The sequence below is a fragment of the Dermochelys coriacea genome, chromosome 16 (genome assembly GCF_009764565.3).
Source record: "Dermochelys coriacea isolate rDerCor1 chromosome 16, rDerCor1.pri.v4, whole genome shotgun sequence".
Classification (NCBI taxonomy): Eukaryota; Metazoa; Chordata; order Testudines; family Dermochelyidae; genus Dermochelys; species Dermochelys coriacea.
The window spans coordinates 23,032,662-23,059,030 of record NC_050083.1 but is presented as its reverse complement, the minus strand read 5'-3'; the positions used below and the strand labels follow the sequence as shown (position 1 = coordinate 23,059,030).

Genomic DNA, 26,369 nt, shown 5'->3' with positions numbered 1-26,369 from the left:
AGAGATTAATAAATTTATTTGAGCAAAAGCTTTCGTGGGCTAAAGCCCACTGCATCAGATGCATGCAGTGGAAAATACAGTAGGAAGATATAAAGAGAGAGAACAGGAAAAAATGCGTGTTGCCATACCAAATCTAACAAGACTCATCCATTAAAGTGGGCTATTATCAACAGGAGAAAAAAACTTTTGTAGTGATAATCAGGATGGCCCATTTCAAACAGTTGACAAGAAGGTGTAAGTAACAGTCGGGGAAAAATTAGCATGGGGAAATAGTTTTTAGTTTGTGTAATGACTCATCCACTCCCAGTCTTTATTCAAGCCTAATTTAATGGTGTCCAGTTTGCAAATTAATTCCAGTTCTGCAGTTTCTCATTGGAGTCTGTTTTTGAAGTTTTTTTGTTGAATAATTGCGACTTTTGGGTCTGTAATTGAGTGTCCAGGGAGGCTGAAGTGTTCTCCGACTGGTTTTTGAATGTTATAATTCTTGCAGTCTGATTTGTGTCCATTTATTCCTTTGCGTAGAGACTGTCTGGTTTGGCCAATGTACATGGCAGAGGGGCATTATTTTTATATGTATTTTCCACTGCATGCATCTGATGAAATGGGCTTTAGCCCATGAAAGCTTATGCTCAAATAAATTTGTTCGTCTCTAAGGTGCCACAAGTACTCCTCGATCTTTATACTTATTACTGTTATTCAACTGACCAGATCTAGAAAAAGCAAAAAACAAAAAACAAAAAAAAACCCAACTTGAAAAGCTAGTTTTTGTATCACCAACCTTTGCCCCTTCAGGTTGTTGTCAGCCTGTTTTCCCAAACTGAGTGAGGAACTTTCCTTACAAACTTATGACACTCTGTCCTGGCTTGCCTTGCATTTATAACACTCCTTTTTGGGGCAAATCTTTTTCAAACTTACAAGAATTATTTCCTTTATTTTTTGTTATTGTCAATCTTTGTTAACAATTTTTATATAAAAGTGCTTATGCTAGCATATCTATTCTTGTAAGAGGGAAGGGGTATAACTATGTCAGTACAAGTTACCTTTATACCAGTATGACTGTGTCCACACTAGAGCCTTTATCTGTGTAATAATTTCAGTAAAAAAATCACAATCCTAACTGAAATAGTTATTCTGGTAAAACTTTCAAGTGTAAAGCAGGCCTAATTGTTCAAAATGTCATGACTCAAATTAAAATCCTCTTTTTCATCATGCATGTTAAATACAGATTTGTACTTACAAGGCTCATGTCAGAGAGTTTCCATTATTCTCACTAGCAACTGCTTTCTTTTCTGCTTGGCTGTTGCCTGGAAGGACTTCAGTGCTGTAGCAAATATCACCACTAAACAGTGTCTTTGGTTTCATTTTGGTGATCTTAATTAGCAAGAGCATGTCAAGATAAGCATCAATAAAATGGACCATTTCCAGTTTGTCCCCCTGGTATCTAGATTTGCCAGACAATAATCTCATATGGCCCTCTGCCAGTTAAGGTGGGATCTCTTGTTCTCTTCTCCTCGTAGTCCTGGCCAGATTAGGTTGATGGCTGGCTCCAAATTGCTTCAGACATCTCTTGATAACTCAGTCTTTTTCTGGAGCATCATCAGATCTGGTGCACTCAAGTTAGCTATCAAAAACACCCCTCTTCATCTCCCCCATCATTTATTTGAGATATATTAAAGTTAGACCAATAAGCCTCCCAGGAAGTTTTCACTTCAATGGTCACTATTGTATTTTTATGTTGGCTTTTGTATTACTTCAACTGGGACTGTCTGATCCCTCCTAGCTGGGCTACCTTGGTGTACAAATGGGGTTGAAAAGTTTGTAAATGTCCTATCTTGTCCAAGTGCTCTTGCTGGTGTGATTCCTCATCCCAGCAGCTGACTTCCACAATGGTCTGCAACCCTTGGAGTTTCTTCTCTAATTTTTCACCTCTTTAATTCCTTGCTGCAGCTCATCTCTTACTCTAACAAGTTCTAAGTTGGCCAGAGCTTTCTGGGTATTTCCCGTATCTTGGAAATGTATTTAAGTTATTAAATTTATTACTTTATTACTCCACAGTAATCAAGTTGCCCATCACCTCATTTATCCTGTTTGCCAGTCTTGACTGGGCATGCTGTAGATGGGTTTCAAAATATGTCCAGAGCCTTTGTAATTTTTGATCCAGCAGAATTTTTATTTTAAACTGAATGGATCTCATCTCTGCCTTCACTTCCTTCTAAAAAAACCTCCAGATCCTGTTTTATTTTCTTCCTCAGGTCTTGTTATTCCTTGTGGCCTGCTTATATTGCCTCTTGGACAGCTTTGATTTCTGCAACTTCCTCTGCAATTTGTTGCATTTTGGTTCAACAGAAATCCCTGCTCACAATTTCTTTCTCCTTGGAAATTCTATCCTGTTTCCAAAACCAGTGTTGCCTCTTGAGATGGGTTTTTCCAGTCCCTGTACATGGGGGGTATTTTGTACCTATCAGAGGCTGGAGGAATTTGTCAATCCTTATTTATGAGATGATGATTCTCTGTTTGGAGAGGAAGGTTCAATCCCTATATTTGGGAAGTACAGTCTACTGGGGAGGGCCAAGCCACTATTTACTGGGCATTTTAGTGGAGACAGGTCCTGGCCCTCATTTACAGGGTCTTTAAGATGCGGGGGGGGGTGTCTCAGCCCCTATTTATGTTGTGTTATGAAGGGACTCTGAACCATATTTACAGGAAAAAGAAAAGGAGTACTTGTGGCACCTTAGAGACTAACAAATTTATTAGAGCATAAGCTTTCGTGAGCTACAGCTCACTTCAAATGCAAATGCATCCGATGAAGTGAGCTGTAGCTCACGAAAGCTTATGCTCTAATAAATTTGTTAGTCTAAGGTGCCACAAGTACTCCTTTTCTTTTTGCGAATACAGACTAACACGGCTGCTACTCTGAAACCATATTCACAGGGCGTTTGTGGGCCTGGCCCCTTTTTGTGGGGTATTTGAGGGAATGTCCCGACCCCGTTTACAGGGTGTTCGTGGGTCCGGGTGAGGGGCAGTCTCAACCTCTATTTCAGGATGTCCGGGTGGGGGCATCCCAGCCAACATTACAAGGTGTGCTAGAAGAGGAGCCCGGCTTCTGTTTATGGGATGCTCTAGGGCAGTGTTTCTCAAAGGCTGGTCTGGGAACCTGCGCTGGCCCCTGAGATTTTCCTGGCAACAGTTTAGGAAGGCTGCAAGCCAGGCCCTGGTAACAAAAAGGCTGAGAAACTGGCCTAGGGGACGGTCGCTGCCGTGGTGGTGGTGGTGGTCCCGGCCCCGTCTATGGAGTATGGGGAGGTAGGTCGGGTTAGGCGGTGTCTTGGGGGAAGGTAACCCGGTCGCTCTTTACGAGTCTCTGGCAGGGCTCTCTGAAGGGGACGCCCCGAGTTTAAGTTGGGGGGGGCAGGTTCCCGGTTCCCCTCAGGCAACGTAGAACGCGGTTGAACGCTGCGCGCGCTCTTGCTCCGCGTTGCTATGACAACACAGGCGCGGCGGCGAGCCCGGCCGCCAAGTCAGCGCGCTGCCCCTCCGGGCCGGGCCGCGGCCGCACTACAGCTCCCAGCAGCCTTTGCGCCGCTCGGTGACTCCGCCAGGGCGACCCTGGCGCTGGCTGGGATGGAGTGAGTCTGAGGGGCAGGCGGAGGAGAGAGCACAGCCCACCCAGCCCCTCCACCCCCGCCCCGGGTCCATGCGGCTCCCCAGAGACCATGGGATCCAGGATCAAGTGAGTGCCCGGGGGAGCCCCTCAGCCCAGCTGCTGGGTCTCTCAAGGGAGGGCAGGGGAGAATGGGGGAGCCCCTCAGCCCAGCCTGCAGGCCCGAAGAGAGGGCGGGGGGGAGCCCCCCTGCCTAGCCTGCAGGCCCCTGGAGAGGAGGGCAAAGGGGGAAGCCTCCTTGCCCAGCTCGCAGGGCCTAGGGGAAGGGAGCTTCCTCCATCACCACATACCCTTTGTGCCCTGCCTGAAGGATGGCCCCTTCCCTGCCGGGCTCTGCATGGTGGGTGTGTAGGGCCAGGCACTGAGGACGGGGGAGAAATCTGCCCGTTTGCAGGCCTGGGGGACAGGGCTGACTGAGTCGGGGATGCCCTCAGGGGGGCAACCCTCGCTGTTCACGTGCTGGGATGAAGGGGGTAGCTGATGACAAGAGGCCTCTATCTATCTTCCTTGTTTAGGGTGGGTGTCTCTAGTCAAGGCTTGAGCCCTCAGCCAGAAGGCCTAGAAAAATGAGAGGAGTGAGTATGGATAAAGTGAGGGAGGGGACTTTAAGGGAAGGGGGGATTGAGGTTGTGGGGAGTAATGGGTTGAAACTGCTGCTATTTCCCCTCTGCATACAGCAGATGCCATTAAGATGGGGGCCCTGCCAGAGGTGCTAGCTGGATAAGCCGTGCTTTCATATCGGATTAAAACAACCAAGAACGTGAATGAATTGAGATTTTTAGAAAAGTCAAGATCATAAATGTCTGAGAACCAGATCTGTGTATGAGAAACCTGTTTTCATCCAGAGGGTGCTATATTTGTGTACAGTAATATTGGTGAATGGGGCTGATCAGGTGGCTCTGTTTTTACTTTGCAGAGCACTCTGGGCGATTGCTGTTCCTCTCTCAGGGCACTTTCCTGTTCAGTTGTATAGGGTTCTAATTTGCCGTTCCTCTTGTTTAGCATGTGCAAACATCTGGTAGCAGCTACAGACTGATCAGCTATTTTTGATCTATGGACAGCTAGGAGGTTGTACCCATTCTTATGAATACATATTGCAATTTTCATCCATGTTTCTGTTACCTCAAGATTAGGTACTGCAATATGTTCTACATAGGACTGCGTGTTAAATATATTCAGAAATTTCAGCTGGTACAGAGTTTGGTGATTTGCTTAAGTGATATTTCCTTCTGCATGCATATTGAACCTGTGCTCTACAAGCCTCTCTGACTGTCCATTGATTTCTGGGTTGATTTTAAGATTTTCTTTTTGATTTATAATGGGTAAGCACCTACTTGTCTAAAGGAAATACTGTTGGATTTGCAGTAAGCACAGGTGTCTGAACTGCAACCCCACTGATATGAGAGAAGGGTGGATAACAGTGCATTCTGTTATGACTCCATGGCCTTTGGGACTCCCAGACCAAGTGGGAAAGCAACAACTCAAGTTTGTTAGTCTTCAAGGTGTGCTGCAAGGCCCACTTCTCCCTCACCCATAAGAAGATGTAGGTGAGGGGTAGGGCTGGGTATTGATGGTATAGTACTCTGGGGAAATTTTCTGGGGAGGTTAATACTGTATTTAGCTAATATTGTTGCTGGATGAATTGATTTGATGTTGGGGGTAATTGAGAGGTCTCTTTACTGTATTTTACAAAAATTGTCAAGGGTACCCAAGTAAAATAAGGACAAACTTTAAAAATGGTCTTAAAATGAATGCAGAATGAGGGAATCTCCATCCAAATGCGTGAGACTTGGTAAGTCTGGTTGCTACACAGCAGGCTGTGTAAATCACCCAAAGATTTTTTGTTAAACGTACTCACTGAAGTAGCGTTCACCTTTTGCATTGCTAGAGAAACTAACCTTCTTAATCAGCCAACAGGGATTGTTGTTTCTGCACAGTTTTGCAAGTCCTCTTTTCTGTTTACATTCCCACAGATTTATTACCAGTTCTCTGCAGAAAAAATAAGTTAATTGAAGTACCTTACAAATTGCTACCATCCTTCAAAAGTGTTCAGCTTCTTTTTTTTGAAAATCTAAAGTAGCCCAACTCCTACCTCAGTTTCTTTTTCTTCTCTCTACCTGCCCATTCCCCATCTTCTTCCCAGTAGATCTTTCCTCACAAAGGAAAACAGATTAGTTGTTTATTAAATTAGTGGGAATGTTTGCAGACAATTTTCTATGGGTGTCTTAATTTTCTGAAATGCAAAAATTTCTCTGTTCAGGATCTCTGTTTGGTTTTGAGTTGTGAGCATCTCTTTTGAAAGCATTTTATGTCAGGAGGATGTAATTGAAGATACTTTTCCTGCAAGGAAACAGCCAGTGATGTACTCATTTCTTTTCTAGGATCTGAAATTAACTAAACAAAAAAGAAAATTAATTGATTGTGTCAGGTGGCAGTTTTGGATTTCCTGTCCACATGTGCAGTATTGCTTTAGGAAAATGATGAAGATTTTTAGGCTTTGGTTTGGATAGTTCTTGATTGTGAAATGCAAAAGGATGTAAAGTAGTTCTTTTGAGTTTACTACCAGATAGACATTAAAAGTTGCATGTTCAGACTTATAGTGGTAAATAATTGGCTTTCTATATAAAGTTCAATAGGAAGTGTAGGATTTGGGTGAAAGAGGAGCATATTAAATATAGCTAGAGTAATGATGTGTTGTACCTGAATAGCACAGGAGCAGACAGTTTGCACGGAATATTGTGTAATTTTTGTGTAACCAGTGGATAGAGTAAGGAGGAATGTGGAAGAGACCAATAAATGTTCAATGGACTGCAAGCTAGCAGGAATGTTATTCAGCAAGAAACAGAATTGGTTCCCAAACCATGCAGGAACAAGGTATTTAGGAAACAATTACTTTACTAAATAAAATAAACTTGCACTAGAGTTATTTTTTGTTTGTCCTGAAAATTCCAGGACATAAAGTTGGTAGAGAGGCTAGAAGCAATAGGAAGTAATATGGGACACTGTAGGTGGGTAGATTCAAAATGTTCTATATTAGCAAAAAGCAGTGCTGAGTGAGATGAAAGACTAAAAGAGAAACTGAAGTCTAACTAGTTCCATATCCTGTTGATATCCCTCAAAATAAGTATGCAGGTAAGAGAACCTTTTTAAAGAGAATCAGTTCAAGGGTTTTAAGTGCTTTGACTTTGACCCTGATCCTAAATTGCAGAATCACCATGGCAGATTGCTTCTTTGTAAACAGCTTTCTTTTACACGTTGATGGGAACCAATGATATGGACTGTTATGAATATAGAAATTGGAGGTTTACATCCGTTAATTCAAATAAAAATTTGTGATAAAATACAGTACTGTATCATGATATTTGAAACATGATGTCCTGATGTAATTGTTATTTTTCAGCATAAATGATTGAACTGTAAGAGGGTGACTTAATGAACATTTGTAGAAAATTAATTGGAATCAACTGTTGTCCAAGTATGTCCTCTAGAAAAGTAACTTATGTACAACAGGATACAATAATGGAAATAAACTTATCTATGAAAGTGCCAACAACTAATGCCTTCATAAGTAAAAGCATGGGAGCGGGTGTGATAAACGGAATTAAGCGGAATTAGACTTTTTGTGAAAACTGGCCTTAAATAACTCAGAACATTTAATTTAACAGTCAAAGATTTTTAATGCTTTGTTTTAGAACTATTTTTGGTTCTGAAGAATTTTAGAAGTTAGTGAAATTGCTTATAATGGATTTTAGTGGATCCTGGAGCCAAAATCTGGTACCTGAGTGAGTGTCATAGATAGGAATGCTAATTAAAAATAAATGAAAGTACACTACTAGTAAACAGTCAATAATTTGTGTGCACACCTCTGACCATGTGGAGCTAAGAAGCCAATTATTAAAAGTATTTGGCACTTACATAGCTCTTGTCATCAGTATTAACTTATTTTCATGACCCCTTGGTTTAGGTAGCTAAGTAGTATTCCTTTTTTACAGAAGGGGCAACTGAAGTATAGATGTTAAATGACTTGTGGCAGGCTCCAGAGGGAGTTAGTATCAGATCTTAATAATCTTCTCTCCTTTTCAAAGTTAAAATGTTCCTTCCCAGTATGAGCTTGGGTGCACTGAAGTTGCCATAAGGGAATGTTGCCTATAAGAATTTATAATAGTTGTGGAATGTTAGAGTTCTGGACTAAGAATTTTGATCATATCCTTGAATTACAATTGTTCAGTGTAATGCATGATAAAATAAATGAATTAAAGTTGATCTAATTTTCCAGAACAAGGGATTTAATATCCATAAGTGTTAGCCTAAAGATTTTTTCTTAATTGTTTTGGTTGTTGCAGTTAAGACTGGGTACTAAAGGCCAAGGGAATGTTACAAGGCCTTTAATATCTGGCCAAAGAGACAGGAGATTAAATTTGAACATATGCTTTATCAAAGAGACAAGGTGGGTGAGGTAATATCTTTTATTGGACCAATTTTTGTTGGTGAGAGAGACAAGCTCTTGAGCTTTCAGTTATTTTGTATCTGCTTTTACAAAATAAGAAAGTTATTCAATTCCTAAACCAAATGTGTCATGGGAGGTGAAACAGTAGGTGTAGGTGTAACAATCTATTGTATTGAAAGGATGTATGGAAGTGGGAGTAGGGATGATGGCTCAGATGAGATGCATCCGATGGTGCTGCAGTAAGTGATAATAGCTGCTGAAGCACTGACAAATACTTATCAATCTTTCTTAGTTCAGGAGAAATTTTCTGAGGACCCAATGTGGTTAGTGTAATGTAATTCAAATGAAGGTCTAGAGACTTAGTAGGAAATTACACTGCAATTTGACAGTGGTTGTGGTGACAATGTGTGTGTGAAAGAGGAAGATGTAATCAAGACATTTATAAATTGGGTCATTTTCAAATTCCTGTTTATATAGAGGGGAAGAGAGGTTGGTCCAAGAGGAGGAGTAGATGATGAGAGATGTAAGTGGGGCAAAACCCTATAAAGCAAGCAGTTGGCCAAACCTTTTGATATGCATGCTGTATGGTGGGGATGCCCACTGTCCAGGGGCAATATCCAGGGAAGAAATCAACCTCACCATGCTCAGAATTTAAGGATTCCCATGAGGGACTTATCTCTGGACTTTGTTTCTGTATCAGCCTTTGAGTAGGAGCTGTGTGATAAATTCGAAGCCCCCATTCCCACCCCAACCCTCCTCTTGCTGCTGTAAGGAAGAAGGAGCTTTCTCTCTCCCCCACTCAGACTCTTGTGTTCTGTGAGAGTGGATGGAGGGTCTCTACTACTTTACCCTTAACTAGTTGCCTGTAAGTTGCTGTGATAAGGGTAAGATTCTTCCTTACCCTTCCACCAGCATCTGTTGTTTGAGACAGTTGTAACTCCAGTGCCTCTCCTACAACTCCTAGCCTTCCTTAGCATCAGCAGAAATTGCTCAGTTTTTTGTCATTATTACTTTTGCCTTCACGGTTCCAAATAACAATGATGAAAAATGCTTATTTTTCACTCTGTTGTGGCTTGCTTATCTGCTGACTTTGGATGGCAGCTTGATATCAGCTTGTACTCAGCTCATGTTTGGAAGAGTGCCTTCATAACTGAAAGGGCTAGATATGTAATTTAAAAAAAGTTGAAGGCTTTGCTTCTGCAGAAGCTTTTGGGAGAGAGTCGTACTTGCGATGGGCATGTGGGTTTCCCAAGCTCTGATCATAATGAAAATGCAAAAAATTGTAATCATTTGTCTGTTGGCAGAGGCAAGAAGGATTTAATGCCACCAGGCAAATGGATGAGTACAATTTTTCAAGGCTATTCTATGCTTTACATTACTTTTAAATTTACAATTCTGTTGTTGAGATATTTAAAAATAAAATAGTTTGCTTGCTGGGTTGGAAACGATGTTGGAATTTTTCCCTTTTGGCTGGATAGCAGTAATTGGCAAACACGGATTCCAGAGTCCTGCAGGTGTCCAAAAGCAAAGCAAAAAAAGTTAATGTCAAACTCCACTGAACACAAAAACAAATCAATATTTTTTACTTCTAAAGCATCTTCCAATTATATTTACAATTATCTCCTTACGGAAGTAATCAGAGTAAGCTGATACTATGCCTATTTCATACATGGGTAAAGCGAGGCATTTAGAGGCAAGGTGATTTGTTCAAGGTCATCACCGGTAAGTGATATGGCCAGGAGCAGAACCCGGGAGTCCTAACCTCTCAGTTCCCTGCTCTAACTAATAGACCAGTAAATATGGTAGACTATGCAGCATGAAAATAACTTTTTACCTGGGCATGCACTTCAGTTATATTTTAGATAAATATACAGTAATGAAGCATTGAGTGAAGAATTACAAAGAGGAAATATCTGCAAAATGATCAGTAGCTGCAGCAAACTGACATGAAAGGGATTTGAAAGTTACCAAAAATCCTGTAAGCTTTCAGCCCATGTGTAGCTGCAGGAGAGAAGGCAAACTGGATGTCTGGTTTTCTTGATCTGGAAATACACTATAAATAAATAAAAGGAGGTGGTAGTACTGATAAAATACTGGTTAGGCTTCATGCAGAGCATTTCATACAGTGGTGCAGGTCACAGTGTGCTGGAATGAATGTAGTTACTCTGAAAGGGGTTTAGTGTAAAGCAGCCTGAATGCTACCAAGTCTCAGCAGATTTTACTAATAAGGAATGTTTTACTCTCATTACTGTAGTTGTTACTCCTTTGAAAAGAGGAAAGTTATCCACATTTCATTGTCATGTCCATCCTAAACTGTTGATAGCATTGCTTTGTGCTGTAAAATCCATGTTGCATTCTATTCCAGAAGTGACTGCATTTCAATGATGTGTGAAAAGATTCCTATATATGTCATTTGCTTTGAGACCATTAACATGAAGAGCACTATACAAATGAGGCCTAATATCATTCTAGACCAGTGGTTTTCAACCTGTGGTCTGCGGATCCCTGGGAGTCCACAGACTACAAATATCTAAGATTTCCGAAAGGGTCCGCACCTCCATTCGCAAATGAAAAAAGGTTGAAAACCACTGTTCTTGAGAGAAAACACCAGGCTGTATAAAGGAAAAGCATATATTGGTAAAAAGTTAAATTTCTGTATTTCACTTGACTTTAGAGTCTGTGGGTGAACTTTCCAATGAGCCTAAGGGAATTAAGCATCCAAATCCTGTTGAATTTCAATTGGAGTTGGATGCCTAACTGTATTAGGCTTCTTTGAAAATTCCATTTTTAGATTAAATAGACTATTTCCCAGAGTTATTTATCATGTACAGTAGTGTCTAAGGCCAACCCAGAATTGGCCTCCCATTGTGCTCAGCACTGTACAAACACAAAGTAGCAGATGGTCCTTGCCCTGAAGAATTTATTATCTAAACAGACAAGACAGTCGCAGTTTGGAGAAGGGGTATAACACAAACAGAGTGAACAATGTGATGGCAGCAAACATCATGTTAGTTCCACATTTTTTGTTTTCGGTTTGTTTGTGTGTTTGTACTTAAGGAGGGGATAAGCTAAATGGAAAGAAAAGGGAAGAAGGATGGGGCATAGGAGAAGGGGGATAAGAGGCATGTGTGGAGTGAAGATGGACTCAAGAGACTGAAGGAGAGGGAAGGAGAGAATTGGACCAAACAACCAGTCAGCACAGGGTAGAGACAGTCCAATAAACACTGTAGAAAGTTCTCTATGGGTACATCTACACTGAAAAAAACTCCCCAAAACCAAAAACCAGTGGCAGTGAATCTCAGAGCCTGGGTCAACTGACTTGAGTTTGTGGGCTTGTGCTGCAGGGCTAAAAATAGCTGTGTAGCCATTTTGGCTCTGGCTGGAGTCCCGGCTTTGAGACCCCTGGGTCTCTGAGTATGGGCTTCAGCCCGATTTGGAAGTTTAGCCCCATAATGTGAGCCTGAGTCAGTCGATGCAGGGTTGGAGACTTGCTGCTGTGGGTCTCCTTATGCAATGTAGACATACCCTGAATATCCAGAGGGTCCTTGCTTCTGCTTCTACCAGTTGGAGTTTCTGCTTGACTTCTTTCTGCATGTTTATCCCAAGGTCTCATTGCGGGGGTGAGGGAGGTGAGGCACCACCTGGGTCTTATTGCCCCCCAGAGTAAAGGTAGTCTCTTTCCTGCACATCTGTGGGTCCAGGGGTCTGTGAGGGGAAGGGGTGGCCCTGACTGGGCCCATTGTACCTTTTCCCCCCATTGCTGCAGTCCCCGCTTTGGCTGCTTCTGTTCTTTCTGACAGGAGTCTCTCTGACTAGCTCCTCTCTGTAGTTTTTCCCCAAGGCCACATGGCCAGGCAGGAGGGAAGGCATCTATGTGCTCTTGGGCTACCTGTCCTAATGTTTTTTTTTAACAGTAGAAAAAATGTTATATCAGTAAGCAAACTAATAGAATTCAAATAATGATATTAAATAACTCCCAGAGTCCAGAAGAATTTGTATACTTTCTAAATTTCTAACTTCAGTGGGAAGAATCTCATCTGGTTTCGTTTTGCATAAATCTTAATTTACAATTGGCATAGCTCAGAATTTTGCCTTTAAAAGGTGCATAAATACATTATTTTAAAGATAAACTTAATTTTCTCCTGCTGAGGTGTTAGCTTGTTGAGGGTTAGAATGTACTCCTTGATACTTGACTTGGCAAAACTACTTTAATTTCACTGTTCACAGAAATAAATGGATGCATGTCATGGAATATTAAAAAGTAAAATTTAATGCTGCTTTGTCTGAAAGTATCAATGTATAGTACTTATTTGCCAGCTGTGTAAAGCAATGTTTTCACCAAAAGACTTAAACATAGCCCTTAAAATAGCAAAAACTCTGTTCATATTATATTATAAAATTTCAAATATTTTTTACAGTTACAATGTAAACTTTAATTAAGGAAACGTGCTAAAAATAAAGGTAGGAATAAGCAAGGTAAGATAATACTGCAGCAGTATATGTCAAAGGGGAATGAAATATTATCATGTGAAATGGATAATGGAATATCATACTGTTGTTCATCCTACATCCTTGGCCTATTCTGTAGCTAACAATCTTTTAATTTGGAGCATACTCTAACAGAGACCCCTAGTTGCAATAGTCATGCAATTTTTTTTGAAAATATTTATACTCCCTTGTCAGCTTTAAATTTCTCATAACTTATTAATATAGATAAAAACAGAAGTTGGCTGCTAAAATGGAAATCAATCTGGAACTAATGGCATGTTGCATTTAAGAAAACTGAATTCTGAACAATGCTGTCAGTACCAAATGGCACGATAAGATCATAAATATAGTGCGCTACAGAACTGTAAATATAGCACAATTGCAGTCCATTTTTGATCCTGGTTTGTTTTTTTGTGATTTTTTTGTAATTGATTTTCATAAAGAAACAAATACAAGAAAGGTAAACATTTTACAGCTTGTATATGTTACCGAATACTGCACATCTCACAGGATATTGAATAAAATCATGCAACTTTACAACTTGTCAAAGCTGCAAGACCAGACAATACAAAATCAGACAATATTACACAGATATAACATGCTAGAGTAGAGGTAACAATAATGATGATCAAAAGACAAACACAAATAGGCAAAAATATAGGAGAGGGTTGTGGAGCATGACAAGGGAGGGGAAAAAGAGAAGTCAGGTGGAATGGAAGTCTGGCAGTATTTGAGTGAAGCAGTCTTTATCCAAATGTATCAAGAGATGGGGACCAATTTCTTTGATTTAATAAAATTGTTCTCTCTTTTGGTAAGCTATTTTTTTCTTTTGCTGGTAACTTAGACAGGTCTGAATACCACTGCTTTATTCTGGACATAAGCCCTCCTCCATTTTTGTAAAATCATGTACTTTAAAATCCTTGCGGCCCTCAAGAAACTTAAGTCTTTGTAGTGGATTAAACTCAGCGTAGTAGGTACATAACCTAGGATGTAATTTTCATCTGAGGTTTGGTTGCTGAAGCTCAGCATTGTTTTTACTCATGTCCACCTCTCTCCACAGCTGCTTGGCTGCTGGACAGTCCCATAGCATATGCATCAGAGTTCTTCTTTCTTTGTTACAGTGCCAACAAACATCAGAGGACAGGGCCCCCATCTTGCACAACCTCTGTCTTCCAGTACATTTAAAATAGAAACTTTTGCAGTATATCAGGCATGGCTTGAGATCCACAGAAGCATTTTTAACATTCCATAATGTGCTGTCATTGGGGTTCTTTTAAGGGCTGTGATAACTCCCCTTCCCACGCTTTCACAAAGAATTCCAGACCAGTAGAGTTCATCTTCATTAATAAAGCATCTTGGCCTCAAAGGATTCCACTGGCTAGCAACATTGTCCTGAGCTACCTTAAGGTCAGGATGGATCCCAGAAATATGGCATGAGGCAATGGTAATTGCCATTCAAAAGCCTGGAAAGCCTCCTGATGAAGCGAGAAGCTATAGGCCAATTTCTCTACTATGTATTACCTATAAACTTCTTGAAGGTATCATCCTCAAAAGAATACACCCTTTTATTGAGCCAATTATCCTTGTTGAACAGGCAGGCTTACGGCCAAAACGTAGTTGTTGTGACCAACTTCTGGCACTTACAATTGAAGCTGGCTATCAAAAAAACCCCTAAAGACTGGCACAGTATTTGTTGATCTGTCATCTGCGTATGATACTGTATGGATTAAGGGCCTGATGCTGAAACTTGCTAAAATTATACCTTGCTACCAAACACTTCACCTGCTGTGGACCGTGCTGAGTAACAGACGCCTACAGGTGTACCTTGATAATGGGACCAGTTCACCCCGTATCATAAACAAGGGCTACCACAAGGCTCTGTACTTGCACCAACCCTTTTAAATATTTACATAAGTGACGTGCCTCCAACTAAATCAAGCAACGTCCTAAGTCCTGCAAGCCTTTCTGGGAACATTCGTTTAACTTCATGCAATTGGGCTACAATCAGAAGGAGGCTTGGAAAGCAGATTGGGCTAAACAAGACTTAAAAAATAAGCACCTTGTGCCAGATCCAACGCAGAAGGTTCCTAGGTTTGGCTTGGTCAACTCTGAACTGAAGTCGAACCAACCGTGGTAGATGCGAATATCTAATGCATAGGGCCCTACCAAATTCATGGCCACGAAAAATGCATCATGGATACTGAAATCTGGTTTTCCCCATGAAATTTGGTCTTGTGTGCTTTTATCCTGAACTATACATATTTCATGGGGGAGACCAGTGTTTCTTAAATTGGGGGTCCTTACCCAAAAGGGAGTTGTGGGGGGGTCACAAGGTTATTCTAGGGGTGTTGCGTATTGACACCCTTAATTCTGCATTGTCTTCAGAGCTGGGTGGCTGGAGAGCGGCAGCTGTTGGCCAGGCCCACAGCTCTGAAGGCAGTGCCCCGCCAGCAGCAGTGCAGAAGAGTAGCAATACTATACCATACCATGCCATCCTTTACTTCTGCGCTGGGCGGCCAGAGAGTGGCAGGTGCTGACTAAGGGCTCAGCTCTGCAGTCAGCAGTGCAGAAGTAAGGATGGCAATACCATGCCATCCTTATTTCTGAACTGCTGCTGGCAGTGGTTCTGCCTTCAGAGCTGGGCTCCTGGCCAGTAGTCACTACTCTCCAGCTGCCCAGCTCTGAAGGCAGGGCCATCGCCAGCAGCAGTGCAGAAGTAAGTGTAGCAGTACTGCAAACCCCCCCGCCACACACAATAACCTTGCAACCCCCTCACAACTCCTTTTCGGGTCAGAATCCTCACAATTGCATCACCATGAAATTTCAGATTTAAATAGCTGAAATCATGAAATTTATGATTTTTAAAATCTCATGGCCATGAAATTGACCAGAATGGACCATAAATTTGGTAGGGCCCAACTAATGCAAAAATGGAAAATCAAGGACACCCTGGCAGTGTTCCCTCTAACTTTTTCCATCCATGTGTGAATGAATTTTGTTATGTGCACCATATTGAGGTAATGTGTAGATGTGTGCCACCTGTAGGAACAATAAACCTGGATATAATATATATTTTTAAAATGTTACCATAGGGATAATTACTCCAGCCAGGACAGGTTAGGCATTTTAGAACTCACTACTCAAAGAATTAAATTTAAGCATAAGAGAGAAATAAAAATTATGAAATGCATAGACCAGTCAAAAAATTAAAACAACACACTTTGAAAGAAGTATCAAGTAACAACAATAATAATACAAATATATTTGAGAGCAGGGTGGATAAAAATAAATGATTTAAAAAATAATAATAAAAATCTGATTTTCTTTATTTAAATAGGTTTTTTCCTCAAAAAGCATTTTATTAAAAAAATCCAATCTAAAAATAGTTTTAATTAAGATAGCCCAAAAGATATCTCATCACAGAATAGGGATTATAAATTCTAATTCTATAGTATGAGACAATATATTCATGTAATGTTTAAGAAAAGTTTTGTAAATGAGTTCCAATAGTGCATTGATTAGGGACCCAATATTATGGGGTTCCAGGGGCTTCTGTATAGATTATTGAGGTTAATCGTTCTATTTACCCAATGGGACTCAGTGCTCAGTCTAGAAGATACCATCAGAGATGCTTAGTTTTGCAGTTCTCAAACTGTGTATTTGTGTCTCCAGAGATAACATGCATGTTAACAGCAAAAATGTTTTTAAATAAATGAATAAATAATATATAGTGGTGAGAAATAACAGACCTCAACCCTATTGTCCCTCTGCAAATTTGTGTACACAGAGTCAATCCCTTACATCTCTCTGTAAAAGTGCAAAGTTTCAAAAAGTTCAATGAATGGAAGATTGTTGGGGCAGAATAGATCTGACAAGCAGAAAAAGTCTGGAGATAAATATGAGAATGGAGGGACAGGCAGTAGAAACAAAAATGAAACTGTTTGATCAGCGTATTCTAGAAGTCTTGAGGTCTTTCTGAGTGTAGCCTTCATTGATTTGAGATCTACCATACTATTCTCTCACAAGAAGGGAAAACCTATAATGGCAGCAAGCCGTAAAAGAGACCCAGTTTGGGAATAAGAACCATTCAAGAAATATGTTTGTTGATCTTTTAAAGAAAGTCAAACCAATGAACTGGTGAAGGTCACTTAAGCACTTGTATTCAGAGTCTGTTGAAGTGATAATCTCACTTTTAACCGCAGTAGAATATTTTCTTCCTTTGGACTAATTCATTCCAAATTGAGAAATTGTTTGGGACCTGAAAAGGCAGGAAAGCTTGTTTTTCTTTTCCATATTATGAACAAATAGGAAAATGAAGGTGAAGGCGACTGAGTTAGCTGCAGAAGATAATAATTTAAGTTTCTCATGTTGACCTGGTTGACATAGTTGATTTAATTTTTTTAAATATTTCATTTAACTATTTTAATTAAAAACAATTTTAACAAAAACAAACCTGATTTTAAACAACTCAAATGTTTTTAGCTAAATTCAAAAACTCATATGCTTGTTTTGTTAAAATATTATATGTTTGCTGTTGAAGAAAAAAAATCCAGAATACATAACGTTGTTGTTTTAGTTAAATAAAACAATTTAAATATCTGTCTGGTGATGTTCTCCTCCTAATACAGCATGGCAAGAAAATCCTTCAAATATTAATGATTAACCTGTTGAATTGGAGATTGTTCGCCTCCCAATGACTTCATAAAAATCTGCTTAAATTACCTTTGGTAAATGAAATAACCAAACAATCATTCATTTTCTGATATAACTGTAAAATTAATCGGAAAAGTGTTCAAAATAAGTCACTTGAAAAATGTATAGTATGTACCTTCGAAAAATGAAACCTACATCTACCTCTGAGTTGTGAAGAATATGTATTAAGGTTATAACAACCAACAAGAATGCACTTTTATGTAGAAATCCATTAGTAAATAGTCTTCCTGACTAGTGATGTAAATCAAATCCACCCTGGTTGGGAGGTGAGTATGAAAGACTGTGTGTGTGTGTGTGTGTGTGTGTGTGTGTGTGTGTGTGTGTGTGAGAGAGAGAGAGAAACGATGCCCCTTTAAGTATGCTGCCCTTTAAAGTAGATCGGCACACCAGCAATCTGAAGCCTGCTTGTTCAGAGACAGCAACAGCTGCCAGCAAGCTACCTCCATCCTATGCCCTGTAGTGTCTTCCCCGCCCTCTCTGTGGAGATGGGTACAGGAGCAGGGGGAGGGCAACACCCTGACATCAGTGCCTTCTCCCCACTCTGCACAGCAAGCAGGAGGCTTCCAGAAGCAGCTGGCCAGAGATTCCAAGGCAAAGGGCAGGAGCAACACTGCAGTCAGGGAAGAGACACCTGAAGTGCACGACACTTGACAGCCTGCTGGGTGGCTTCCCGGCTGTGCAACTTAGAGGGAACTTAGCTCCCTGGTGTGCAAGTGTGGGTCCCTACAGCAGACCATCGCACATATCACTACCTACTGCCTAATTTATAAATATGAAGGAGGCATTACTGCAATAAATTCTGCTACTCCTGATGTAGCCATTTGGCTCGATCAATTTCAGGTGAAATTGTAGTTGCTGCTCTACACCAGCCATATGAAAGAATAATAAGAAAGAAAGCATACATAATGGGCATGGGCCTAGGAAGTTTATGAAACATTTCCAAGGTTCCCAGTAGCTCTGAAGACTCTGGCAGTCATGTGGCATCTGGTCCAAACTGATACGTTAAGTGTTTTAATTGTAAGTACTCAAGTATCGGGGTAGCCGTGTTAGTCTGTATCCACAAAAACATCATCTGAAGAAGTGGGTTTTTTACCCATGAAAGCTTATGCCTAAATAAATATGTTAGTCTTTAAGTTGTAAGTGCTGCCACTCCAATGAGGGTGACATGTCACTCTCATTGCTTTAGTGTTTAGAAAAGAGAGAGCCTTCATCCTTGACTAATTGGGAAATCTGTATGATGCCCTTCTTCAACTAGTTCGTCCAAATTTATATTTTTTCCCCTTCAATTTGCAAGTCTGGGTTACCCCAGGGAGGTGTTTTTGCATGATGTCGAGGATGAAAATGGTACGCCTTAGCTAGGATGGCCCAGACCCTTTGTGCAGTCACCACTGTAGGCCCCTTATTTTTCTCAATAGGACAAAAAGAGGAACTGAGCATCTGCAGGGGGAATTAGATGCATTGATATCTGTTTGATTTCCACCCATGTGGGTATAAGGGTATTAGCTTGTTGGAACCAGTGACATCTGTGGTATGATAAAAGCATAATAATAAGTTTGTAGGTCTGGGAATCCAAATCCCCCCTTGGCTATAAGGAGCTGGAGTTTTTTAAGTAATAGTTTTGGGCATTGACTCATCCCCCCAGTCTCTAATAATATTATTAAATTTTCTAAAATAAGACATAGGGCTATATACAGATAGACCGCTTAAATATAGAGGAGCCTAAGCAGAATATTCATTTTTTTATCGTTTTTATTCTTTTCCATAGGCTCAGGGAGAGAAGATGCCACCTATTTGTATAACTAGTTATTTGAAAGAGCACAGGATCTAAATTTATCTTCACTAGTTTAACGTTTCTTGGTACTTAATTGCATCAGTTTGCCTATGGAAATTCTATTGCGAAAAAGCCCTACTATATGGCGTTTGGGAGATTTTGAATAGTTCTGATTTTTCCATGTTTATTTTGTAACGAAATATTGCTCTGAATTTTTGAATTAGTGATAGGAGGCCTGGAATAGTGGTTTCTGGTTTGGATATGTACAGAAGGGCATCTGCATATAACATTAATTTATACTCCATGGAACCAAGTTGTATGTCTTAAATATCTGGATGAGCCTGGATAGCTATTGTCAAGGGCCCAAGAACCAAATAAAAAAGTAGTGGAGTCAGTGGGCACCCTTGAGTGGTATCCCAGAAGAGACTGACAGTGTCTAAGGTCACATTGTTGGTTGTGATATGAAAGGTTGGGTGAGAATATAATGGTTGTATCCAGGAACTAACTATGAGTTCAAATCCAAATTTTTGTAGGGTATAAAACATATTTCTCCAGTCTGCTCTATCAAAAGCCTTTTCTGCATCTAAGGCTAATATAGCTTATGGTCATCTTATTTCACTGCGATAATACCAGTAAGTTGTCATGACAGCCTCTGACAAACCCGACTTGATTTGGCTGTATGATAGAACCTAAAACCTCCAGTCTCATCTCTGGAACTTTTGCTAATAAATTGATATCACTATTAATATGTGAAATTGGAACATAATGTGGCCTAAGTTCCCTCTAAGCTGCGTGGCTGTGCAGCAGCCTATTAAGTGCAGATGCTCAGGGCTGTGATGGGGAGAGATGTAACTCTCCCAGCCAGGACCTGCCACGGCCGGGGGAGAGGTGCCCTGGCCCCAGCTCAGGACCTGCCGTGGCTAGGGGAGAGGTTCCCCTCCCACGGCCCCAATCCAGCCTGGACCGGCTGGGGAAGAGGCGCCTATCCCACGGCCCCAGCTCCAGAGCTGCTACGCTGGGGAGAGGCATCTCTCCCACACCAGCCTAGGTGCTGCTGCGGGGAGACAGGGCTGGGGGAAGTGCTCTCTCCCCGCCATAGTCCTGGGGCAGCCTGCACCCCAAATCCTCATCTCTGGCCACACCGCAGAGCCCTCACCCCCACAACCCTCTGCCCCAGCCTTGAGCTGCCTCCCAAACTTGGAACCCCTCGGTCATATCCCCGCCACATGAATTTTGTTATGTGCATCAATATGGAGGTGATATAGATTCATAGATACTAAGGTCAGAAGGGACCATTCTGATCATCTAGTCCGACCTCCTGCACAGCGCAGGCCACAGAATCTCACCCACCCACTCCTATGAAAAACCTCACCCATGTCTGAGCTATTGAAGTCCTTAAATCATGGTTCAAAGACTTCAAGGAGCAGAGAAGCCTCCCTCAAGTCAACCATGCCCCATGCTACAGAGGAAGGCGAAAAACCTCCAGGGCCTCTCCAATCTGCCCTGGAGGAAAATTCCTTCCCGACCCCAAATATGGCAATCAGCTAAACCCTGAGAATATGGGCAAGATTCACCAGCCAGATACCCAGGAAAGAATTTTCTATAGTAACTCAGATCCCAATGTCACACATCACCTCCATATTGGTGCACATAAGAAGATTCAGTTCACACATGTGTGGGAAAAATTAGAGGGAACACTGATTATGTGACATCTCTTCCTGGTTTAGGAATAACTGATACTAGGGCTTCCGTCAGTGTAGAGGGAAGGTTGTCCGCTAGGAGTGACTTATTACACTTTTAAGCATCTTGTCAGATAGAAGATCAAGGAAGTAGCTAAGCCATCTGGCCTGGGGGCTTTCCGCACTTGCATGTTCTTAAACACCTCAATTAACTCATCCCCTGTTAGGGGTGTGTCAAGGTTTCTGTGTTAGGCCGCAGTAATTTGCGGAATGTAATATTTTTGAAAAATTGATTCAAAGCATCTGTGGAGGGCTGTTGTACATATGTTTATGGAAATTAAAGAACACTTTATTATTATGTTTAGTTGATGTCCATAATTTACCATGTTTATAGAATCATAGGACTGGAAGAGACCTCAAGAGATCATCTAGTCCAGTCCCCTACACTCATGGCAGGACCATTCTGGACAGGTGTTTGTCTAACTTGCTCTTAAAAATCTCCAATGATGGAGATTCCACAACCTCCCTAGGCAATTTATTCCAGTTCTTACCTACCCTGATAGGAAGTTTTTCCTAATGTCCAACAGAAACCTCCCTTGCTGCAATTTAAGCCCATTGCTTCTTGTCCTATCCTCAGAAGTTAAGAAGAACAATTTTTCTCCCTCTTTGTAACAACCTTTTATGTACTCGAAAACTGTTATCATGTCCCCTCTCTGTCTTCTCTTTTTCAGACTAAACAAACCCAATTTTTTCAATCTTCCCTCATAGGCCATGTTTTCTAGATCTTTAATCATTTTTGTTGCTCTTATCATGGATGGCCGTGGCCGTGTCTTTTGTATTAGGTGGTATGCCAGCAACTTGCCAGCTCTTTCACCCAATTCCCAGAAGTTCTGCCTGAGTCAAAATAGGATGAATTCAAACTGCGCCAAGTGCAACTTGTTAAATTAATATCTACAGTTCTTCAGATCACAGCAAATCTGGAGATGCGTCTGTGGCATAAAAAAAATCAAGCTCTTTTAATTTTTTTCTAAATGGCTATCGTATTTTCTCCATGATCTCTCTTCTTGGCAGATGCAAAACTTATAAATCTACTCCTCAAATAGTCCTTGAGTGTCTCCCACAATAGCTGCTAGAAGATGGTGAGGGTTCGTTTGCCTCCAGGGACAGGCCAATTTCTTTCTCCATGATAATTCTGAAATGGAATGTAATAGAAATGAAAAATGAAATCTCCATCTACATGGCTGTTTATCACCTGGGACTGTTGCTATTTTATAGGGACATGATTTGAGACAGCAGTTTTATTAATGGAAGAGTCAGTTACAGAATTAACCAAGCCTCTGGAGATCAAAAAGAAATCTGTATGAGAAAAGGACCCATGTAGCAGAGAAAAGTAGTCCTTATCCAATACAGCTTTTTTGCCAGAAAGTCCACAAGAAAAGTTGTCGTGCACTCAAGTTCTATGGGATAGTATTTACTTTGGAAATTGAATAGATATGAAGTACAGACCATGATGCTATCACCTTAATTGGGTCAAAACAATCACTGGAGTTGCTAAAGGAAGTTAAGTTTGGGAAAGTAATTTTAAAAATTGTACCTTTTAATTGCATTTGCAGTACTTGTTACTGTATTTGCCTGCTCCCTGTGAGATCTATTTTCAGCATTTTGAGCAGGGAGTTGGTCATTTCACTTGCATTAATTTTTATAGAAGATGTATGCCAGGTAAATTTCATGTCATATCTGGTTAGTTTTTTATTGTTCTCAATGAGAAGTTAAGACTCTGGGAAATTGCAGGTGTCTATTTCCTAGAACTAATGTTTAGATGCGTAATGGGATTTGGCTGTCATTTGATAGCTGCACCATTAACCCCAGGCCTTTACTTCACATGTTTTTGGCAGCTCTCTGTTTTTCACACTTTTCAGTCCTTTAGGGTTGCCTTGCCTTGCCTGTTAGTAAATTTTCTTAGCAATGTATTAAGACAGCAAACAAAATGGGAAGATTCTCTGCCCAGTCTGTAGCACATCAGCATTTAAACTCCAATTAAGCCAATCAAATCTATGGAATTGAAATGGAGAACAAACCAATCTTCAGATGATAGTTCCTCCCTACTCCTCTGGACCTAGCGCAAGTTGGAACCAATGACATAGAGGTGGTGGGTTATGTAAACTATTTTAAATACTATTATTAAATGAAGACCCTCTCCGACTATATGCCAAGGTTCTAATTTGACATTACCAATTCACCGTTTACTAGTCAGACTGCAGCTGTAGTTACTAATTGGACAGAGAGACTGTTATGTCCACCCTTCACTGTTTTCTTCAGTTGGAGAAAGAACTTTGGGTGGGTTTTTTTACATATTTTCTTCTCTCTTTTCCCCTCATTTTCCCCTTGTTTTGATTTGCTTTTTCAATTTAAAAAAAGTGTAATTGTTCTCTCCAGTTATGTGCTACTTATAACTCTTTTTGAAATATTAAAAGATACACTTAGCTAAATTGAAAATAAAATTAGCAAATTAGCAAATAGTTATGATAATTAAACAGTAACTCCATTGATAGGTGCAGGAAGGCAAGGCAAGTCCATTGGCAACAGAGGTCATTAAACAGGAATTTGCATTACTGCTCCAGTTATCTCTTTAAAAACTTTTGTAATTAACTTTCTGTACTGAATGTGACTCTTTCCTTTAGATGTTTTCAGAGATGTCTGCACAAAATGACCTTAGTTCCCCCACCTCGAATTCTGCTTTTTCTGCTGAGTGAATAGGTACCATGAGATTGAAACCGAAGGCCATAGTGTCAGAATGTGAATTTAGGTAACTTCTCCCCATTCCCTCAGTGTAATGCTCTGCTTTTAATTTAGTTACGTGAAAAAGGTGTTTTGGTTTCCTTTTCTGGAAATGAAAATGGTGGAAGCAGGTGACTTTTTGTTTTGTCCTGTAAAAGGGATGAATAAGCAGAATTTGCAGTTAATTGCTTTTGTACATCTCTACTTGATAATCACGTTGACTACTTATGACCCAGAACTGGAGTGCTACAATCCAAGTAAATAAGCAGAGTTCTCTGCAATGCTATCTTAAAATGCATACAGTTTTATCTTTTTCTCCTTTTCCACGAAAGTATAATCCCTTCAGGTTGGCAGACATGGGATCTCTTTAATAGCTAGAGTTGTGGACTAGTTATGTATTAAGACTAGGGTTTAGATAGGCGCGTAATTCCAGCAGGCTAATTCCTATTGATTTTCAATGGGAGTTAGTTGCTTAACTTCCTTAGGCACCTTTTGAAAACACCACTTTAAAATAATGGTTGAAACCAATACCACCTTTGTGTGGAAGGTGGAAAGATGTGATATTATTGACGTCTTAAGATACATTATTCATTTGATTATATAAAACAGCAGAGTAAATCAAGCACAATATGATCTGTGTTTTGCTTTTATAAATGCTTTGTGAAACAATAAAATACATGTACCTGTGGGAACCTGGGTACTGGGAGATGGACTATTGAGCAGATCTGGCATGGCAAATTTTACATTTTTGAACTCACCATTGTTAATGTCTGTGTGCACTTGAAAAGCATTTTTTCCCAAGCCTGTTGTTCAACTCCATATTCTGAAAGTGTTGTTAATGTGTGTAATGTATCATTCTGTTTCAGACAAAACCCGGAAACAACATTTGAAGTGTATGCTGAGGTAACCTGTCCAGGGACAAGCAGCATTGGAGCAGGTACTATTTTGCATTTGAATTCTACTTATTTTTATGTAAAACTTTTCAGAGATCGTATAATATAATCTACAATAGTGATGCAAACTATAAAATGTTTTCTAAAAACTTAAGGGAGCACGTTACTATGATGTACAGTTTTAGTCTTTGATTTTACGGATTGAATCCTCTAAAATTTTAAGAACAGGATTAGGAGTTAGGAAATTCTCAGTTCTAATCCAGACTTTTACTCACTTCATGGTCTTGGGCAAGTCATTTAACTTCTCTGCCTCAGTGTGCCTCATAAACTGGGGATAAAGTTTACTTCACAGGGATGTTGTGAAGATTAAAATGGCAGCATCAATGTAAACATCGAACTATGAACATTTTTTATCTGATGCTGTTACAAGTAATATTTAAGCAGAAACTGAAGGTTTTACAGACTTTCTGGATAGCATTTCTTACAAGGCAGCTTTCTCCTTCCTCTTGTTAATATACTGGCCAAGTCTACTCTCCTCTTTCCTCCAACATTTTCCTTTCAAAGAAGTAATAAAACCTAGAAAATAGTTGTAAAATGGTTTGATTGCGACTTTTCATTATCAAAAATTACTTCATGTCCAAATAGTCCAGGCAATTTTTTCCACACAGTATTCTTCAGGTAAAAATGGTTCATATGAGTATTTCAGAAAAATTCCATAATCATCAAAACATGGATGTAGATGTACTTGGATGATTTAACTATTTTTTCTTAAACTTAAGAAAGATTGACAGCAGGCAGGGAAAGCCAAAGTTGAAATTCTTAATCTTGGAACTAGTTCATAGCACTCTGTTTCTGAAGTCATTCTCTGGTGGGCCATCTGATAAGTGATATGAAAAGGAGAGATGATGAAATCAGGCTACTCCGATTGGTCAACACTTCCTGGAGTAATATCTCCTTGAGGTCATTCCTGGAGTGAGCAGACATGAGCAAACATGTAGGCTGATGGATTATAATGAGCCTGAAGGTGGCTGGGGTTTTTAGGAGTGTACCAATAGGAAGCCATTCATCTCCAGTTACCAGCAATCAACAAATACCAAATTATGAATTATAATCAATGAAGACCAAATAGCTTTCTTTTTTCTTTTTTCTGCCATTTATTTGTCCTGTCCAAAAGAGTTATAAGTAGAGTACAGTGCTGGCGTGTCCTACTGTTGTATAATCCACTATCTCTGCCATTTGACATAAATGCAAGGGTTTCATTTTATAACTGGTCCTTGTTCCTGCACATCTGATCTGTTTTTCCAGTGTCAGAAAATATGAACAAATTTAACCATAAACGTTATATTGTACAGTACTGGTGTCTGGGTATAATCTTCTCTTTGAAGTTTGTTTGCATCCCCCTGGAGGGATTAATTTCCTGCTGTGGGAAGGGGGTTAAAAAGTGCTGCAAGTACTTTACTGTTTTTTAATTGGAGGATTTAGTATGCACTTTGTTCTATAAACAAAGTGATTCTGTCGGAGTTGAATTTTGGTTTTGGTTTTTGTTTTGTATAGTGATATCTTGGCACCAGCCAAATCTTCAGAAATTGTTCTTTTTTAAGTGATTGAAAAAAAAAATTGGGGAGGGGGTTATGTGGCGCTAATCTGCTACCAGATAGCTTTTAAAATAGTTTTAAAGTGATTCATATTGAATCAGAAATTTCTTAATGTATATTCCATCATTTAAAAGATTTTTTTTTTACCCTTTTCCAGACAGGTTCTTGACATGTTTATCCATTCTAGTACATGTTTAATCCACGGAGGGTTTTTTTTTTAGTGATTTTATGCTAAATGACACAAATGTATATACATGTTTTATTGCAATAAAGAGTGACTGGAAAAGGCACATTAAACAGCTGCTGTGGACTTCTAAGTGTTTACAATCTAAGTGTGTATAAAG

General features: G+C 40.1%; 1 protein-coding gene across 13 annotated transcripts in view; it reads left to right on the top strand.

Moving 5' to 3' along the window:
* Positions 1 to 3,513: 3,513 nt before the first annotated feature.
* Positions 3,514 to 26,369, top strand: part of DENND1A (DENN domain containing 1A) — a 379,559-nt gene continuing 356,703 nt past the window's right edge. For 3 of the 13 annotated variants that reach the window (XM_043498902.1, XM_043498899.1, XM_038374764.2), the window contains exons 1-2: positions 3,549 to 3,730; positions 24,404 to 24,474. In XM_043498902.1, the coding sequence (XP_043354837.1) occupies positions 3,714 to 3,730; positions 24,404 to 24,474 (88 nt within the window). In that variant the 5' untranslated portion in view covers positions 3,549 to 3,713. Of the gene's footprint in view, positions 3,731 to 23,308; positions 23,566 to 24,403; positions 24,475 to 26,369 lie in introns of those variants that run through there. The other 10 variants (XM_043498901.1, XM_038374762.2, XM_043498903.1 and 7 more) reach the window with 8 other exon arrangements.